Source organism: Aptenodytes patagonicus, chromosome 9 (genome assembly GCF_965638725.1).
Source record: "Aptenodytes patagonicus chromosome 9, bAptPat1.pri.cur, whole genome shotgun sequence".
NCBI classification, from domain to species: Eukaryota; Metazoa; Chordata; class Aves; order Sphenisciformes; family Spheniscidae; genus Aptenodytes; species Aptenodytes patagonicus.
Window position 1 is genome coordinate 24,227,136 of NC_134957.1, and position 19,467 is coordinate 24,246,602.

Genomic DNA, 19,467 nt, shown 5'->3' on the forward strand with positions numbered 1-19,467 from the left:
TGGGATAACACACGCGCTTTTATTAGTAGCAACAGACATTAAAAAAAACCACAACATCTCCAAAACGATTTACAGACAACTCTCCAAAAAGTTTAGAAAAGTATTTTTTGTAATACATGTGGCTGCATTTGTTTTACACCTGCAAGTGCAACGGGGAACTTGACACCCTGCATTGCAGCTGAAAACTGAGGTTGAAATCTAGTTTACTCCACCCAAACTGCTCTGTTTCCTTTAATGCTTTAATTGTGACATGAAATCCCAGGCTGAGAGATGGCCCTTTGCCCCCAGCCCCTTTATATCTCGGTTATGTCCCTAGGACAGAGTTACGCTGCACCATCTGCCAGAGCAGTGGCAGAGCAGGCAGCGTCCAAGACGGTCAAGCCATGAGCCAGTTCGCTCTCCCACGATTTTCCTATTTGACCCAGAAAGAGGTGTAGGACAGCTTAGCGACTGCTCACGCCATGGGATATGGTTTGAGCCTCTCCTGGGTGCACTTCTATTCTCCACAGAGAAGGGATAACTCCGAGGAGAGGGAAACCCACCGCTCCCCTGGCCAGGAAAGCCCTTTGCTGCAGAAGCAGGTCTACAGGCAAGACCCAAGCAACAGAAACATGCACCCGTACCGCTCTCCACTTGCTGACTGTGGCTCGGAGCAAGGAGAGGTCCCCAAGCCACCACCTGCTCTGGGAGAGAAGTGACCATCCAGTAGCTAGACCAGAGCACCGAAAACGCCTGCCCCCACAGAGGTGCTGGGGACCGGCTCAGACAGGGTGCTGGACCTGGGGTTGTCCCCATCAGAATGAAAGCTGGGTGCAAACGCCCCAGCCTGACGATCAGCAAGGCACTTTGTGAGGTCCAGCACTCCTGGGAGAGCATCCAGTTTTCTCCAGGGTGAAGATGCCAGTTGTGCCTCCAGGCTAAGTAATTTCAACTCTAAGAACGAATAACGACCCCTTCCCAAGAAAAGCCCAGAAGAGCTTTGCAGAAGCAGCATGGGGAAGGGAGGCAACAGGAGTAGGGGCTGGAAGCAGGGCTGCCCTGGCCATATCAAACCAGACCAAGTCTATCATCACCCGCAGGAGCCCCGCAGGAGCGGCAAAAGGGAAGGACAAGCTTGCATCGGCACACGTACGACCCAGGTGGCTAGTGCTTGGAAGAGGAGGGGACGTCCCCAGATCCCACCGGAGCCCAAGGCTGGAGGAGAGAGGAGATGGGCTCGGGAGCATCCCTACCTCTCCCGTGCCAGGCTGCATTGCCGCTCTAACACAGCAGGCCACGGGGATTTCTTTGGGGTTTGCTTTCTGAAACAAAACTACTTCGCTGCTCCTCCATCCCCTGCCGCCTTCCACTGGCTCCGCTCATCTCCTGGACTCCCCAGTGCACATGACAGCAAAATCCTGCTTTTTTTCCTCCCTCTGAGGGCCAAACTGAGTAGTATGCCCACGGTCTCAGCCCCTGAGCCACCCTGGCAGTCCCAGGCATGGCAGCATACCGGGAGTCCACGGTGAGGGGCTCAAGCCCTGTGGAGGCAGGGGCTGGCACCACGGCACTCCCCAGCAGCCCCAGGACTGTGTGTTTGTCCAGCGGGGATGGTGGCTCTTTCCAGCCCATCCGCAAGCACTTACCCCACACGGCCTGTGGAGGAAGCCAGGAGAGGTAAGGAGGTCTGGAGCACAGCAGCAGCCGGGTCTCCAAGCATGGACATGCCCTCATCTCCCCCAGGGATGTGCAAGGGGTCCTGGGGAAGGGCAGGACGACACAGAAATAGTCCAAGCCAATTTTACAAACAAATATTCGTGGGGTTCAGCAGCTCGAGCGATTCAGAGATGAGTCCAGAAGAGGTTGGGACAGCATCAGACGTCTGGCACTCCCCAGGCAGCATCCACCACCACCACCATCAGGGGAAGGCAGCAAGAGCGCAGCCGCTCAAGCTCTTTACCTGCAAGGAGAAGAGAGGTCTCAATCTAAGCCATCTCCTGGGTGTGGATCCTCCATCTGATACTCACTTAGACCCCCTCCGAGGCCTCAGGCAGCTGCAGGGTGTCATGTGCTGGCGGTGGCAGTGCTGAGAAGGTCCGGACTTGTGCTCTACTCCAAATTTCAGGAGCTACTTCGGCCAGCTTATCTCTGGGAGGAGTTATCTGGGACCCGGCTGCACAAGACAACCGAGAGCTCTCTTATTTTCGACTGGCCGCAACGTGGGATGGGATTTTCCACCCTTAGGGGATGACATCCTTGTCCTCACCCTCCAGGAAGCAGTTAACAGCCCGAGTTTTTTGTGGTCACATAGAGTGAGCAAGCTCCGAGAAGATTTCAAGAATCACTCACTTCCCAGAAACCTCTGGAGCCCTTTGGAGAATTCAAAAAAACCCACCCATTAAGGAGCATGTTTCAAGTGTGGGTCTGCACATCCTCTGCTTCTGCTCCACCCTGGAGGCTGCTGCAGCTTGGTTTACGCCAATCTGGAAAGCATTACTGGAAACCAGAGTTTGGCCCCATCTGAGCCACAGACGTGCTTTGGAGAAGCTGAGCGCTCCCCCTCTGGGAAAGATTCTGCTCTCCCAAAAAACACAGCATGAGTTTTTGACTGCTTTTGCAACAGGAGGAATTGGGACAGGACCACTACTTATTACCCCAGTACACCTGGCTTCAGAAAATGTGTAAGGGAATTAAAAAGCCAGCGTAGAGGGAGAGCAGGTGATGGAGCAAATGGGTGACGGACCAGGAGGAACGCCGAGGTTCCCCGCTGCTGGTGAGCCTGCACTCCCCGCTGCCCGGGGGTGCCCGGCGCCTGCTTTGCCAGAGATAACCAGCAGTATCAGGCTGTGGGTGGAGGAATCAAGGATATTTCCAGAGCAAATCCCAGTGGGGACTAAACAGGGGGGTACAGCAAATCCTTTGAGCCCCCGGGAGTGGGGAGAGCAACCCCTCGGCTGCCTCTTACATCTGCAAGGAGAGGCTGGCAAAGGACCCCGAGCCCTCCCAGCTTACTCAGTTCCAGCCAACGATAAATTCTGGCTTGTAGCTATGGCTGGAGAAGCAGGGCCACCCCCAAGAGAGGGGCTGAAAGCATCTTACCTACAGCCGTTGTGACACTGGCGGTCCCTTCTCCTGCACCAGACGAAGACACCTGGGGACAAACCAGTCATCGTCTCCATTAAATGCCCTAGAGATGGTCCTCAGATGACGCGTGGCAACGCTCGGCCGGGAAACCTCGAGCTGGGAGCGCCCGTCAGCGCTCCCTGACGCAGGGTTGGTGTTTGGGGTCTGGAGGAAACCACCCCTGCCCTTCTCCATGCTGCCCCACAGGTACCGATCGCCCCAGCCCGACCGATGTCCAGGGAGCAGAGCTGGCCACATGTAAGCAGGTACAAGGGGAGTGTCACGGGGATGACGAGAGCAGGAGCACACCGATGAGCTTTTCCAGCACCTACCCAGCGCCTGGAGGCTTTTCACAGGAAAAACCTGAAAACTTTGTGCAATAGCAAAACATACAAATCACCTAGCAAGAACCTCCTACTTCTCTTTTAAACTGCCAGATCCTCTTCTCAGGTCCAGACTTGGGCACGTCTTTTTTTTTTTTTCCCCCTCCAAGTTTGCAGTTGGCAGTGTGAGAATTAAAATCCCCACTTTGCCAAGGACTGGAGATGGGCCGGAAAAAACGCTCTCCAGCTCCAAAAAAGGAGGAAAAGCAAGACCACTGAGTAAGGAAGCACATTTCCCTTCTGCGGGCAGAAAAGCGCAGCAGAGCGCGGTAGGGGAGGGCTCAGTGCTCTCACCCTAGAAGGGATGTGCAACATCCCCCGGTGCCCATGGGACTTTGGGGGCACTGACCCAGATAAGGAAAGTAAAGTGTAATCTCATGCCTGTTCTGGACACGCAGGAGGCATTTTCATGACAACCTTCCCTCCCACGTCTGGGAGCAGGGAGGCAAGAGAAGGCAACGGAGGACAAAATTACCTTCTCAGATTGGGAACGCCCTGCTTGAAACGACAGCAGTGACAAAGCCCCAGCCCCTGCCCACGGGATGCCTGGGTGGGACACCCAGGTCCCAGCAAGGACGCGCCACATCAGCCAGCACAGAGCCTCTCACCCCATCCCTCCTCGCATGCAGCACCTGCCGTAGCGCCCACCAGCGATGCAGCAGCCGGCCAAAAAGCCAGGGTAAAGAGTCAGGCCCAGCACTCACCTGCAAGCAAGCCGATGATAACGCACGCCAGGATCACGGGCAACACCACGTTCGCAGCGTCTGCAAAGGAGAGGATCCACAGTCTCTGTAGCCAGAAGGAATTTAACCCCCTACCCACACCCTCCAAGCAAAAACCTGCTGCCGGGCAGTTACGCTTGGCACAGGGACATGGAGGCACCGGGCGAGAGGATACATTTTTTTGGGGCTATTTCCCCTGTTTCTTTTCCTGGGCATGAGGAAGAAATCCCCACTTACTCTGGACGTGGAGCAGGAAGGAGGTTTCATTCTGGCTGACTTCATTGCGGACCACGCAAGCGTAGTAGCCGCTGTCGTTCATCGACGCTTTAACAATGCACAGGGTGGTGTTGTCAACAAACTGGATGTGGTCGCTTCCCAGCAGCAGCTCCCCGTTTTTCTTCCACCAGTACAAGTCTGCCTTCCCTTCCAGGACATTGCAAACCAGTTTGGTGTTGCCTCCTGCCTTCACCGACGAGTTGCCCACGATTTCTGGCTCAGACAGCGGTTCTGGGAGAGACGGAGCGACTGTCAGCATTCAAACCCGTGGCTCCCCGCATGCCAGACCCGGAGCACCTTCCTCCGCGGCAATTCAAGCTCTCCGGCTGCAGCAGAGGGTTTGCTATCTCATCACTCACCGACAACGCGCAGCTGGAACCAGCCTGTGGCCTCCGACTCGGACCTGAACCGGTACAGCCGGTCGTCTCCCCGCTGCAGCACGATCTGCAGCGAGAAGTCCGTTTCGTTGAACCTCGTGCGATTCTCGTAGGGGCGAGACGTGTTGGCGGGCCTATCGAAAGCATAATTGACGATGACTCCTTCCTGCGGGCCGGTTTTGTATTCCCAGAAGACAACTTCGCTGGCCTTCAGCGGTGGTATCGTCAAAAGCACAGTGCAGCCCACGGCCGAGACAAGTCTCTCCGATGCCGGTCTGAGGTCAGCGGAGTAGCATGGAGAAAGCGTGCGGGCTGAAAAAGAAATCAGATGTTACTCTACGGCTACCGAGATTCAACGTCATCCACCCAGGAGGTGGCTGCAGAAACCCGCCCTGCCTCAGCCGCTCTGCAAACAGCAGCGCTGGGAACTCAATTATTTCTGGCTTTAAGCAGCGACATGGAAAAGCAGAAGGTCCCGACGGTTGCGTACGAGTTCCCTTTGTATCTCTCACCTGAGAAACGCAGTTTTGCGTTTGCTGACCGTTTTGCCTTAAGGGTCAGCTCGTGTATCTGCACAGGCCCAGCGGCTCGTACCTGACGATGGCTGCCGCTCCCGGGGACGGCTGTGAGAGCCGGCCGCTCCCAGCTCCCACTCGGGGAGCCCTCTTCCTCCCTCCCACTCTACCAGGGGCACAAACCCAGGGGTGACCGAGCTAAACGAGCCCTCACCGCGCACAGGCGCCTGCCCGGCGGATCACTGCCAAGACACCGCGCTAGCGACAGGAAAGCCCGCAAGCCCCTTCCCCATCTTCCTTGAAAAGCCGCTGGCCGGGGAAAAGACGGGGTTAAGGAGTGCCCAAGTCTGGGACGTGCCTTTGCTTCTTACAAAAGGAGCCAGGAAAAATTCCCCGCACCCCTAAAGCCCGGGGCGAAGCTCGGCGCGGCGCAGCCCCCCCCCCCTCCCGGCGCTCCCGCCCACCGGCGAGCTCCGGCTCGCCCTGCTGCAACTCCCAACTCTTCGCAAGTCAGCAAAACACCGCAAAACACCCCAAAACGCGCGGTTGCTTCGATCCGCGGGCGCCCCTGGAGCCTGACCGACCACCCACGCGGGATGCGGTCCCGGCAGCGCAGGGCCCAGCGGCGTCCCCGGCGCTGGGGGGGGGGGGGCGGATAGCCCCCTACCCCCCCCCCGGCGGCAGAGACTTGCCTGTGATCCCCAGGCCGCCTGCCGAGCTGCCGGGGCAGGCGAGGAGGAGGAGGAGGAGGAGGAGGAGGACGGGCAACATCTGCGGGGCCGGAGCGGCGGCAGCTCCGCCACGAGGAACCGGGACGCTCCCGCCGCCGGGCCGGGGCGGGGCGGGCGGAGCCGCCCCGGGGATGGCGGGAAGTGGCGGGGGGGGGGGGGGGTGCGAACCGGAGCCGCTCCTCCTGCAGCACCTCCTCCCCGCCCGGCTTTTGCCGCTGTCGCTCAGCGGGGTGACCTTGGCACTGGAGCGCGGCGTCCCCCCGCCCGCCCCGCTTGCCCAGCCGGCCGGCCCCGGGCTGCTCGGGAATCCGGCGGGGCGGGGCGGGGCTGGCCCCCACCCAGGGCTGCGGCAGCCCCACCGGCCCCGCTACAGCCTCGGAAAACCGGCCTTGGCCGGGGGGCGGCTCCGCCTCGTAACAGGAAGGGTCGGGGGAGGCTTGGCCGCGGGTTTGGCTTCGGGCTCCCCACCCCGGCCCAGCCCCTCTTCCTCTCCTCCTCTTCCTCTCCTCCTCTTCCCCTCCTCCTCTCCTTTCCTTCTCCTCCTCCTCTCCTCTCCTCTCCCTCTTCCACTTCCTCCTCCTCTCCCTCTCCCTCTTCCTCCTCCTCCTCTCCCTCTCCCTCTCCTTCCTAGGGCGGCCAAACTCAACACGCAGGAAAAAAACCAAAGGCAATGCCTCCGGCTGCCCCTCGTGTACCCGCTCAATTTGCCACGGTGCAAAAAACCCAAAGGCCAGATGAAAAAGGACACTGGGGGAATGGCATCGACGTATTCCCTGGTCCCGTGGGTCCTTTGCAGGACTGTGAGGGCTGGCGAAGGAGCCCACGACAGCGACAAACAATGGGTTTTAATAATTTGCCGGAGCAGCCTTCCAGCTCAAGGCAGGGCTGTGCAAGAGGACAGGACCGTGGCTGAGAAACAGCTCTGCCTGCGCAGGGGAGACCGCAGAGACTCCTGCTGCTCCCACAGAAGGTTTATCATGTAAAGTACAAGGCGGGTGGGGAGTTTTTTCCCCTTCCCCACGTTGTTTCCATCACCATAGCAGCTGAGGAGGGCGGTGAAGGGTGTTTGCACGAACACAGCTGTTTTGCCACAGCAAAACCCTACACGGTGCTTTGCGTGGCCCAGTGGCCTGGTGCCTGGGGAAACCAACCCTGGAAAGATAGATATATAGATATACAGATGTATAGATATACAGATATATAGATATAAAAAACAAGCCAAGCCAAGCCAAACTGGTTTGAGAACCCCCCCGTGCAGGAGAGCTTTCTGTTGAAGGCAGGTTCAGACACCACTACGGCACCTATTCCCGGCCCCAGGCAACTTCAGAAATGTGATGAGCTCAACACCCGCCATGGCTGGGTCCCCTCGGTCCCCTCCCAATGCCTGTGGGCGGGGGGCCGGGGTCTGGTGGTTTTGTTTTAAAACAAAACCGAGAAGCAGCACAGGTAAAGCCAAAAAGGTATTTGTTTTTGTGTCGGCTGTCTGTCCGGTGCCTGCTGTTCTGTACCACGGGTGGTCACAGCCCCGGCATCCCAGTCACAGACGGCAGCATGTCAGTCACTTCAGCTCCTTGAGGTTAAGAGCAGCTTGTGTGTATCTTAGGTGATTATTTTCCTTCAAATCAGGATTAGAGATACTGGGTCGAAGGCAGGGCCTTGCAGGAACACAGTCAGTGTCTGGAGATGTGCGGCTCTCGGGGTCCCGCTCCTCGTGTTCCTGCAGAGCTCTGGCTGTGCGACGGCAGGGGAAGCACCGCTGCACCGCTTGGGACAGACCCGTCCGTCCTCAGTGAGCAGGAGGGTGTAGTCAGGGGTCTCCCCGTGCAATCCCGCTGCACGGCCAGACGCGTTCTGCTGCCGTGCGGTGTCCCTGTGCCGTGCCTGTCAGGAAGCCTCCCTCTCTTCTCCCTCTGTTGTTGCTCCTAGCCCCATTTTTCTCCAGCGATGGTCAGCAGCAGCTTGCATTGCTGGGTCTGAGTAGATTGTTTCCCCTCCACCATGGGGAAGGCTAAATCGGGTCACAGCACTGGAGCAGTCCTCCCTTCTCCACCTCCTGTGACACCGTGGCTATTGCGTTTGCTCGGACTGCAGCGGGGGGAGAAAGGCGACTTGGAAGAGGCAGCAACAAAAGTGCTACTTTTCTGTTTAGCGAATTTCCGAGCCTGCCAATTTCTGCCCATCCAGAGGGACACGTTCAGCGCCCAGGAGAAATGGCCGGGCGGGAAATGGAGCCTCTGGTGTGGCTTATCGCTGGGTGGGGATGCTGCCGGGACACCTTTTAAGGCGTAACTTTCACACCAATGTCCCTGTCTTGCTTTGCGTGCTTTAAAAAGATGTGACCTGCAAAGCAGCAATCGTCAAACCCAGGCGCGTCTGTGAGCCGAGGTCCCGTACGCGTGGTCTGTCCAGACCCTGCGGAGGAGGACCACGTGGAGAATAGTGCCCGGACCTCACCGGCAGCGCTGCGTCGAGGGGAGGGCCAGCGTGCCGGCAGCTGGGAGGCGGTGAGGTGGGCGACGTGCCTGCGGACCCCTCCGCCCCTAACCCGCCATCCTCTTGCCATCCTCACAGGCCCTGCAACTGGTTCCTCTTCTCCGACGTGCTCAAGCGGCTGAAGCTGTCCTCCCGCATATTCCAGGCCCGCTTCCCGCACTTGGAGATCGCCACGCTGCCCAAGGCAGAGTTCCAGCGCCAGGTCTCTCTCAGCCAGGTGCTGGCGCAGGAGGAGGTGCAGGAGAGCCCCGAGCTGGCGCAGGGCGCTGCAGAGACAGTGGAGCTGGTGCACTACGAGCCCGAGCTGCTGCAGCTGCTGGGTTCGGCGGTGGAGTACCAGGCCTGGAGCAGCTGACGGGGACAGATGGCTCCCTGCATCACGAGGCAATAATAAGGACCAACGGGAAGCAGCCCTCTCAGCGCCAGCAGCAGGGACCCGAGTCTTTGGCCAGCCAGCCCTCCTCTCCTCAGGGTCTCCTCCAGCTGGGGAGAGAGGGCCCTTGCCTCCAAGGACTTCCCGGGGTCCCTTGGCGGCGAGCAGCGGCGGTTGCAGCCGTCAGCCCCATCCAGCTACGGCGGGCGCTGAAGCCCTCTCCACGGGGCTGCGTGAGCCGGAGCTCATGGGGCAGCGGCGGCTCCGGCTCCACCGAAGCGAGGGGTGGTGGGTGCCGCTGCCCCTCCCCGCCTGACCCCATGGAACTGCGCCTCTCTGTTTGCCCTCCCCCTCCCAACGTCTTCCATAGTATTTATTTAATTAGTATTTAATTTGTAATGTTTCCTTTGGTTTTGCTGAGTCTGTATCACTGTGACGGTGAGCTCCGGGCTGGGGGATGAGGGCTTCCTCCGGCCCCTCTCCAACACTCCCCTGGAACAGCCAGCCCCTGAGCCGCAGACCCGGGGGGGTCACGGCCCTTGAGGGCCGGGCTCTCGCACCTTGGCCGAGAGCCTGGGGACAGTCACGCGCACAAAACTGTTTTGCAAAGCAGCTATAACTCTACGGCGCCATCATCCATCCGCTTCTTTCTTGATCCAGACATCCCTGGTCCTGCCGCAGTTACTGACCCACGACGCCAGACCAGGGGAGGGTTGGCAGCGGTGCTGGCGGGGCTGGGGTGCTGGCGTGATCAGGGTAGTCCGGGGGTGTCCTTTATTCTTCGTGGATGGCTTTAAGCTTCCAAGAAACAAAGGTCCTTAACTTCAGGGTGGGGGCTGTCCTTCTCCTCCTTGCAATGAGCTGGGGTCCTCTGGTCGTGCTGGCTGAACCCTGACTGTGCAGAACGCAATGTACACTATCTAGATCTTAAGAAAGTTCATATGATTTCATACGATAAAGACTAATTGGTGCAAGAGTGGGGGAACGAGATTTCCCCAACCCCTGCACACAGCTGGCTGTGGCTGGGCCGCGTGTACGTGTGCCCACAGGCAGGCAGGGCAGTGCGGGGGGGTGTGCACAGGGGGGTCGCGGCGGTGGGGTGGGGTGGGTGTGCACAGGGGGGTCGCGGCAGTGAGGAGGGGTGGGTGTGCACAGGGGGGTCGCGGCAGTGAGGAGGGGTGGGTGTGCACAGGGGGGGTCATGGCAGTGAGGTGGGGTGGGTGTGCATGCACACAGGCAGCGGCAGCAGCGATGGGGGTGCACAAGCACAGCCGGCTGTGGCGGCGAGGGGCGTGAGCGATGTGCACACGCAGAGCTGCCCCTGCAGCAGCGGGAGTCTGTGTGTGCACGCACGCCTGTGCGCACGTGTGCACGTGCATTTCTGTGTGCACAGCCGGCCACTGCAGCAACATGTGTGTGCGTGCGTGTCTGTGCGTCCCCAGGCTCTGCAGCCCAGGCTCACCCCAGCCCTTTGGGGGGTCCCCACTGTGCCAGGCCACAGGGGCCCCGCTTGCAGCCCCCCCCTTGCAGTACCCGTGCTGGGGTTGGCACTGCTGCGGGCCCAGGCTGCAGCCAGCGCGGCTGCATCCGCCTTCCCAGGGCTTGCTGGGGCAGGAGGGAGATGCAGCTGCAGCCCCGGTGCAGGTCAGGCCCCCCCCAGGAGAGTGTCTGGACGGCTTTGCTTGCCAGCTGTGCTTTCTCACCACACCTCTCTGTGCCCAACCAACCACCCCGGGGAGAAGCGGATATATTCTGCGAACAAGCCCAGCCTGGGGAACCTGTGGTCGGTGAAACAAAGAAAGATAGCGGGGTGTGTGCTGAGACCACAGCCAAAGTGGCTAGAAAGGCACTGTTAGTCCCTCTAAGTATAGCAATGCTGCAAACTTCACCTGGAAAATTCTCTGTGTGTGTGTGTGTGTGTGTGTGCGTGTGTGTGTATCAGTCAGAGGTGTGTAGAAGAACACACAGGCCTCTGGCTTCTTTAACCTTGTAGACCACAGTTAGAGTTTGCCTAAAAAATAAACCCCAAAGAGCAGAAATCTCCGACAACGATGTGATGACAGTAGTTGGTACTGTAAGAGGAATGGGTAATACCTTGACAAACGTGATTTCATCCCGAGTAGATGAGGTCAGGAAAAGCATCTTGAGGAAAAATGCAACAAAAGCAAGCATGCTTTTTTGTGTCAGTCCCCTCATTTCACAGGGCTTTGGTCTGGGCCAAGAGACAGTTTCAGTCAAGTCCAGAAAGCATGTGCGTTAAGGAAGACCTCAGATACTTCCCGTAGACAAAGAGAGGGCTCGCCATCCCCTCCGGGACAGCAGATAACCCTTGCCAGCAGCTGCAAAACCACACGCAACATGGTACAAATGCATTTGGCCTTGATCCTGCTCCCAGTGACATCAGCGGTGTAAAGTCACTTTGGGTCCCTGCTGGAGGAGCTGCCTTTCTTGGCTCATGTCCTCTGTTAGCTTGGGGTCTTTATGGTTAGCTGCCGTTAAACCGCTGAGTAAGCAGCAGCAAAACACCAGCAGTTGTCTGGAGAAAGCCGGGAGATCCCCTGCCCCATCGTTGTGCTGCAGATCTTGATCCAACATCTACCGGTGCCATTCTGCAAGGTTTGTGCACGCATTAAATATTCTCAGGAAACCCCTGGCACTCAGGTTCAGAGGCCAATTTAAGCTGTGGTTGGGGATTTGCATCTTTTACGTTTGAGAACAGAAGGGCCGTGCCCAGGGTTGAACAGGTCCTGATGGGAGCTATCAGAGATGCGAGGAGAGAACCAGGAGCCATACCCTGTCATAGCTCGATGTTCCTCGGTGCCACCCAAATGAGCTCAGTGGAAAGAACACTGGAACCTTTTCCACCTCTCTTTTCCTCAGGGGTGGAGGTAGGATACATCTCACCAGCTTGCTTCTGCTGCCAAGAGACATCCCAGGGGATATCACCAATCGACGGTGCAGGCAGGGAACAGGCTGCTTTCTTCCCTCCTTTCCAGCGGGATACGGAGACCTGCTTAGTCCAAAGCCCCTTGTGTTGGCTTTCATAGGAGTCAAAACCTGCCCGGGTTTCTGGCTCTGGCCTCCCCTCAGTCCCACGCTGAGTTGGTTGCTGCAGCTAACACAACGGTGCTGTGAGGGCAACGTGGCTGCTTGGGTGGCCATCACCACGTTTGCCTCGCCAGCGAGGTGGGTCAAGGGCAGAGATCACCGCATGGGTGATCAGGGATCACGGTCCGATCAGGGGTCAGGGCTGAGGTGCAGGTGCCGCTTCCCAAGCTGTCAGGACACCACTGCCCCGGGGAACGGAGGAAGAAACCTCCATCAACAGGATGGTGCCCCATCAGAGTCAGCTCTCTGAGCTGCTTGCCCCACGAGGGGTTAACCAGTGTCCCTACACCCGGGAGGAGAGTGGCTTTGCAGCCCGCACCTCCTCGGAAGGGGAGATGCTGTGCCAGGATCTCTGACTTGGGATGACAGCAGCCGCGTTAAGGTGCTCCCGGGGCAGGCGAGGCAGGGCTGCGGCAGTGCCGGGTGAGGCACGGGAGAGCTGTGCCAGCATGCAGGGGCCACACACCTGGCGTGGCTGCAGCTGGAAACAAGAAACTTAGATCAGCCCAGGTCATGAATTCACACCTTTTGGCAGCTGTGCGTGCACAAAACCTCAGGGAGAGCAGGGCCCGGGGCAGGGACTGAGCCACCACACCGTAAGCCAGCCTCCGATAAAACCAAGGCTTTCGGGTTGTCTCTTGGAGGATGCTCTGCTCCCTCCATGGGTACCAGACTGCACACTGGGAACAGTGAGGGGAGCAGGGCTGCAGGGAGGAGAGGGGTGGCCAGACCAGGGACCGGACCCAGCGTGGCCAGAGGAAGATCTCCAGGAGGACTTCAAGACACAAGAGGAGAAACGCGGGCACGTGTGTGCGCAGGCAGGGAGGCCACAAAACCATCCCGCTAGAGGGAGCGAGAAGATCAGTTGTCAGAGGAGGCCAGCGGAAGAGTTGGGATGAGGGAGCCCAGCACAGAGAAGGAGCTGCAGGCAGAAACTGGCCCTTCATCCCCCAGCGGAGCCTGGGGATGCTCCTGGCCAGGGCATGCATGTCTCGGGAGCTAGCAGTCCCACCTTGTGACGCTACACAGGGTGCTGCTGGGTCGGCAGCGTTAGGGCTCTACATCCCTCCCGGGGAAGCTTGCCGGTCTGTGACTTTATGGGGTTGGCCCCAGTCTTCCCCCCCTCCCTCCCTCCATCCCTCCGCTGCCAAGCTAACAAACTCCCACCGGCAAAGCAGGGAGCAGCCCTGCTCCCACAGTCCCCCAGAGCCTCCCTGCTCCTCCTTTCCCTCTCTCGCTACCCCTTGCCTCTCGCCCCCAGCTACCTCCAGATCCCACCACCAGCCTGCAGGTCAGGAAGGGCTGTGAGGACGGCCAGCGCGCTCTCGGCCAGACAGATGCAGGTGAGGAACAGAGCCAGCAACGAGCGGGGCAGAGCCAACGCAGGCGCACATCCCTGCTCAAAGCCCCAGCCCAAGCCTGGGGCCCCCCAGGGACCTGGCGCTGCTGCCAGGCCATCTCCACGGGACAGGGAAGGGGAGGCAGGCGGCATCCCAGCACTTTGTGAAATACCAAGGCAACTGAGACCCTCTGCCACGCTCCTGTCCAGGCCCTGGCACAGCTTCCCCTATAGCTTGCCTCCCTGGGGCATCACACTGTGGGGGCTGTCCAGGCACTCCTGCCTCCCCTGCACCCCTGGGGTACCCCTTTTCTCCCAGCACTACATCCTTCGCCCCAGTGCTTGTGCCAGGAGGAGACATCTCCAGCCATACCTGGGCAGCTAAGGACCATCAAGAAGTCCCTGATGCTTCCCAGCAGCAGTCCCAGGGCCCGGGGCATGGGGGGCTCACACGGGCAGCAGCAGTGGACTCCATGCATCAGGGGCAAAGGCTGCAGTAGAAAGCAGCTCTACCCTTTCCCCCAGCCCTCGCCAAGCTGGCACCAGCCTGCCAGCACTGCCCTGCTAAGCCTGAGCTCTGCCGGGAGGCTCCCAGCCCAGGGAGGTGATGGAAGAGGTGCGGAGCATCCAAGATGCAGAGCAGGACAGGGGACTTGGAGGGCCAGAGGAGAAGCTGTCTGGGCAAAGCAGCACAAAGCTGGCTTGCAGGCCAAGGTGATGGCGGGCATTTCCTCGAGAGTCAAGCAGCTCTACCCAGATGCTCCCAGCATCTTCCACGTAACTTGCTTTTCACCCCTTGGGGAGTCAATTCGTCTCACGAATGCAGCAGCAGGGAGCGAAGGAAGGCGGGCAGGAGGGAAGCCGGCATCACGGACCTGCCTTGCGCCTGCCAGGGAGCCCTACCAGGCACCGCTGCGGGGGCCTCCCGGTGTTCATGGCATCACACGTCTCCAGCCAGCCTGCAGCTCCAAACAGGCAGAGAGGACAAAGCTGCTCAGTGCACAACTTCTGGGAGGTCTGGCTGTGGGGGTCTGGAAGCTTGGAAGCTAAAAACGAGCCAGTCCCTGAGAAAAAGGTTTGGCGTAGCCTGGCCCAGCCCAGAGCCCCAAGGCGGCAGGAGGGTGAAAGCAGCCGGGATCTCTCTCTCCTTTTCCCACTCCACGGAAACCAGGCTGCCCGCTGAGCATCACAGAAACAGCCTTTCCCAGGCCTGTATCTCTGAAAGAAAAGGGACTGAGGGCATTTTGGTCACCACCCATGTACCCGCTCCTAGCACACGGCTTGCCACCGCGTTTGGCTAACACCATGGGCGCAGAGCCTCGAAACAGGCGCCTTTATATCCATCCTTCCCTGCACCACGAGACACCTTCCTTTCGCACAGAGGCGTAATCCTGTGCGGTAGGATGCCATGGGCAGCAGTGGAAGGTGGCAGGACACGGAGGGGCTGTCCGAATGCCTTCTGCCGGGCCGTCCCCGGGTCTCAGTTCCTGCTGTAAGAGCAAGAGCAGAAACAGCTGCCTTGAAGGAGAACTAGGAAAGCGGCGCTGCGGAGGTCAGGGACGGGAGGCACGGCTGGCCCACACAGGCGGCTAACACACCCAGACCCCAGCTGGGCTGGGCTCTGGCTGTCCTTTTTCCTCTTTTTTTTTCTTTTTTTTTTTCCTTTTTTTTTTTTTTTGGATGCTCTGCTTTGCCAGGAGGTTGCAAAACCCAAGCAATGAGTCAAAACAACCCGGAGCTCCCTTTTACCCTCTGCAGCCCAGGAGCAGCCAGGCATCATGTCCCAGCTTAACAGCCCAGGGGTGGCAGGAGCAGCCCTCGGATGGAGACATCTTCCTCTGGGGTGCAGTGACGGATCCTGGGGCTGAGGCATGCTGTGTGAGAGGAGAAGCTGAGCAGAACCAGCCCAGATCCTGCTGGTTCTCGGGAGGCCACACACACCAGCTCTCCATCACAGCTTCTGGGAGTGGGAGCTTCTGATCAGCGAGGGCCAGCTTGTGCCCATCCAAGCCAACCTGTCCTGTCCCATTCGGGGTGACCGCCAACCCCTCCAGCCTCAGCCCTACGCCTGGCAATGTGTGGGGCTGGAGCAGCTGGCCCAGCTCTGGAGACGGCCTGATGCAGCCAGGCAGGGAAGGTCTCCCTCCCCCGTGATAACAGGGACAAGCAAACCCTGGCCCCAGCCACAGGCAGGGAGTGACCTGATGGGCAAGCAAGGGCTGGGGGCTGCTCCCAGCCCAAGTGCTGGGAGGGTATCGGGGGGGGGGGGAAGACGCTGGGTCCTCGTGGCTGATGTCCTCCCCTTGCAGCCCCATAGCCAGCACGCAGCGGGGCAGCCCAAAGGCTGCTTTAGCTCCACTGCAGGCTGAGAGCAGGCAGAGGGGCCAAAAGCTGCTGCCCCTCAGCACTGCGCAGCCAAAGCCGGGCGTACATCAACCCAGAATGAGCAAGGTTCACCCAGAAAGAGTGTTTCTGCTAAGAAAGAACCAGGCAGTGAGCACACGCTTCCCCCGTGAGCTGCCTCGATAAGGGGAAGGGGCCTCTCGCAGCTCTGCGGGTAGTAAATGTATCTCAGCATCCTCACAAGGAGCTGGATAGTTCTGGGGAGGAGGAGGGAGGAAGGCATGAAAAAGCCCTGAGCCAGCAGGAAACCTGCGGTGGGAAGCTCTGAGTCAGCTCCAACCACAGTTTTGCTGAAACCAGTCCCCCCCCACAGCCTCTGCATGGCTTGCACGGTTCTACAAATTCCCGGGAACAAAGCAGAGGGTTTCTGCACCTGGCAGAGTGAGAGCACGCTGCGGCTGTCCCCATCAGTGTGTCTGCGTCTGCCTGTGCGGGAGGGCAGGGTCTTGGGACCCTCTTGGAGGTCAGGCTGAAGGTCTCTGCACGGGTCTGGCCAAGGGACCAGCCCAAACTGGGCAGTTTGAGGCTGACCCAGGTGAGTTTAGGGGAAAGGACAAGGCTGGAAAGCAAAGTCTCCGTTTAAATGGATTGCTGGGACCGTGGTTTGTACACTACAACATGGCACTACAGCATGGCAGCAAAGGATGCTGTATATGGCACAGTGCCGTGGGGAAACTGAGGCAAGGAATTGGGCCAAACCGTGTGCTTCGGTCATGTGGAAGGAAGGGCAGACGGGGTGAGACAGGTAAAACTGGTCATAAAGCCTAAAACAACCCTTCCACAAGTCTTACTGAGAGCATCGGCACGGCCTGACCCAAACCCAGCCGGACCCCTGGAGCTGTGGGGCGCTCACGCCCGCAGACCCTCCAGGACCACCCCTGAGCCAGGCTTGCATCGTCCTGCTCGTCCCGTTACTGGGGCTTCCTTTCCAGAGGGATATTTTGGATGCGGCTGAGAAAGAAGAACTTTCCTGGGTGTCTCTCAAAGACAAATCCCTCCCATCGTGCAAACTTTTGGGGTTGTTTGGGGGGATTTTCTGCTGATTCAATGGTGATCTCAGGCAGGTTGGAACTGCCGATCCCAGGGAGAAACTGGGCACCCAGTTACTGCAGCATCAGTTACTGCGGCACCAGCGCTTTGGTGTTGTCAGACAGCATTTCTGGGGCGCTGAGTCATGCTGTCTGGGTGCTGAGTCACGTCTGCTTGGGTTGCCCCGTCCTGGTCCCGCTGGCACATCCTTGCCCCCAAGTCAGGCTGCCAGGGGGGGACCCCACCGCAGGACCGACCAGCACCATGTGGTCCCACACTCCTCACCTCGAGGTCCCCCCCGGGGAGGGCAAAGGGGCACCACAAACCCTGGGCTGAAATAACTTCAGTTCTTCCCATTCTGAATTGAGGCTTTATTTCCTCCGAAAGTGGCCGCCACGTTGGTCTCTCACCCGGCCTGGCATCTCTGCAACATCCCTCGTGACCCGCTCCGACCTCCAGCACCGCAGGCGCCCGCATCCTGCCCATGGGCTGTGTCTCCCCAGCCTGCCCGTCATGAGGCAACAGCCACATCGCCAGAGGGCAAACCCAAATGCGTCCTCCTCCTACCTCTCTCTCCCCTCAGACCCAGCAGACCCTTCTCCCAGCCCACCACCCTCAGCAGCAGCCCAGCTACTTGCTGGCTCTTGGGAAGACCAAGTGTACCTCCCAGCGGACCACCCCGCGGCAGACGCGTCCCTCCACATTTCACCACAAGTTAAATGTGCTGTAAAATCACTGGTATTCGGGGCAGGGGAGGACATAAAAGACCTGGCTTTAATCATCCCTCTTTGCTCCGGGCAGCAGCAGGGCTGCCACAGGCATCTCCAGGGGTTTTCTGCCCATGCCTGATGCAGGGATGGTGACTTTCTGCTCGGAAATGTGTGGCAAGGGATAACACTGACTCTTGAAAAGCTTAAAACTGGCTGCAGGAGCTGGGACCAGCGTCCCAACACTGGGCATTTTGCTGTTGGCATCCATTCCTTGGCACTCTGGGCCTCCCAACACCCCTCTCGGTTCCAAACCGTGCCACACTTTGGTTTCCACAGGCAGGGAGAAGCACTGATGACCTGGCACGGCCCCAGCTGGAAAACCACCCTAGTAAGACCTGCACCAAGGTCAGTACTCAGCCATGCTGCACCAAGCCACTTGAGCACCGCATCTCAAGATGCACTCATCAGAGTGTCCCCTCTGTGGTGGCCTTGTAGAGATGCCCCAGCCAACAAGGTTGCCCACCCTGCTCCCTCCCATGTCTCCATCCCGGCCCCCATAGATCCATCTCCAGTTCAGTTTTTCAAAGGCTCTTCTTTTCCCCAGGACCCTGCGTTGGCATCTCCCCCAGAGGTGCTGGCTGATGGTGATGGGGACCCTGTGCTGCCACTGCAGCTGGATACCCCAAAGCACCATACAGGTGGGTGAGGAGAGGTCCCAGCACACATCCACTGTAAAGCTTGACCCAATTCACAGCCAAACGTACCCCACAGCCCCGTGTCAGTGGCCAGATCCACAGTGTGCAGGCATCAGCTCCCTGATCTCCACCCACGGGTCAGAGCATCACCCAGGGAACGTGGTATCACCCTGAGAGGGGGTGAGCTGGCCCTCACATCTCCCGCCTTTCTACATAATAAGGGCTCTGGGAGCCCTCCTGCTATTTAAGTCTTTTCTCATAGCATCTCTCATCTGCTTCCAAACCAGCCTTTCCTCCCTCTGACCAAACACACTCACTCAGGGCACTTCGCTGCAGCAGAGCATTTGCGGCATTCTCTGGGATGAACAAACACCAGGGCATTGTCCGAGCTGGACATCTTCCTGCCAGTGATCTCAAGCACTTGGAAAACCACGCAGGAAGCAAGGTCCTCTGAGAGCCTATGCTGGACGGGGGGAAACTGAGGCACAGAGGGGCAGGGGGCCAAGGCACATCATCGGCAGTCTCCTGTTTCCCAGGTTCCTGCCACAGCTACAAGGTGCAATGTTGCGCTGTCCCATGGATGGGGTGAACAGCCCTGGCTTTGCTGGGCACGGAAGAGGAGGCCAAAGGAGGAGGGTTGGTCCCTGCCACCCCAGGAGAGGGTGCTCCCTGTGGCGAGGGCAGAACTGAGCCCGGCACAGAGGTCCCAGTGGGTTCTCCACGTGGTCGGGGCAGACCTGGTCAGGAAGGTGAGCTGATCCAGTGCCTCGGCTGGAAGCACTGACCTTCCCATTGAGCCTTGGAAATACGGTGTGATGGGGAAGAGGTTTTTCCCCAAAAAAAATCTCGGCACAGGAATTGATCAGTTCAAATCGAAAGACAAATGTTTGAGAGAGCATACCAGGGAGCTTAGCAAAGGCCTTGCTGATCTGCACGCAATGATTTCACATCCCGGGGGGCTGCTGTTTCCTCACTGAAGATCTTGTAGCCAACACATGTTAGAAATCATCAGCTGCTCGAGCAAACGACGCCAGGCTGTGGTTTGCCTTAAAGGAACAGCCTCAGGAAGCTGAGACCTTGCACTGAAGCTCTGCTCCAGAAGATGCAAACCAGGGAGGAATGCCCTGTCACTAACCCAGCTCAAGAGGGGTCCAGTCCAGGCTAACCCAACACATCCCGCACGCACTATCACCCCGTAAACCATGGGAAAA

At 58.9% G+C, this 19,467-nt stretch overlaps 1 protein-coding gene across 2 annotated transcripts in view; it reads right to left on the minus strand.

Annotated features, from left to right (window-relative positions):
• LOC143164655 (transmembrane and immunoglobulin domain-containing protein 1-like) overlaps positions 1-19,467 on the minus strand; it is a 26,336-nt gene continuing 6,869 nt past the window's right edge. Inside the window, exons 1-6 of one of the 2 annotated variants that reach the window (XM_076347533.1) lie at positions 6,068-6,212; positions 4,843-5,172; positions 4,445-4,714; positions 4,190-4,249; positions 3,079-3,130; positions 1-1,939 (exon numbers count right to left, since the gene is read on the minus strand). In XM_076347533.1, coding sequence (XP_076203648.1) covers positions 1,936-1,939; positions 3,079-3,130; positions 4,190-4,249; positions 4,445-4,714; positions 4,843-5,172; positions 6,068-6,146 — 795 coding nt within the window. In that variant the 5' untranslated portion in view covers positions 6,147-6,212 and the 3' untranslated portion in view covers positions 1-1,935. Of the gene's footprint in view, positions 1,940-3,078; positions 3,131-4,189; positions 4,250-4,444; positions 4,715-4,842; positions 5,173-6,067; positions 6,213-19,467 lie in introns of those variants that run through there. The other variant, XM_076347532.1, reaches the window with a different exon arrangement.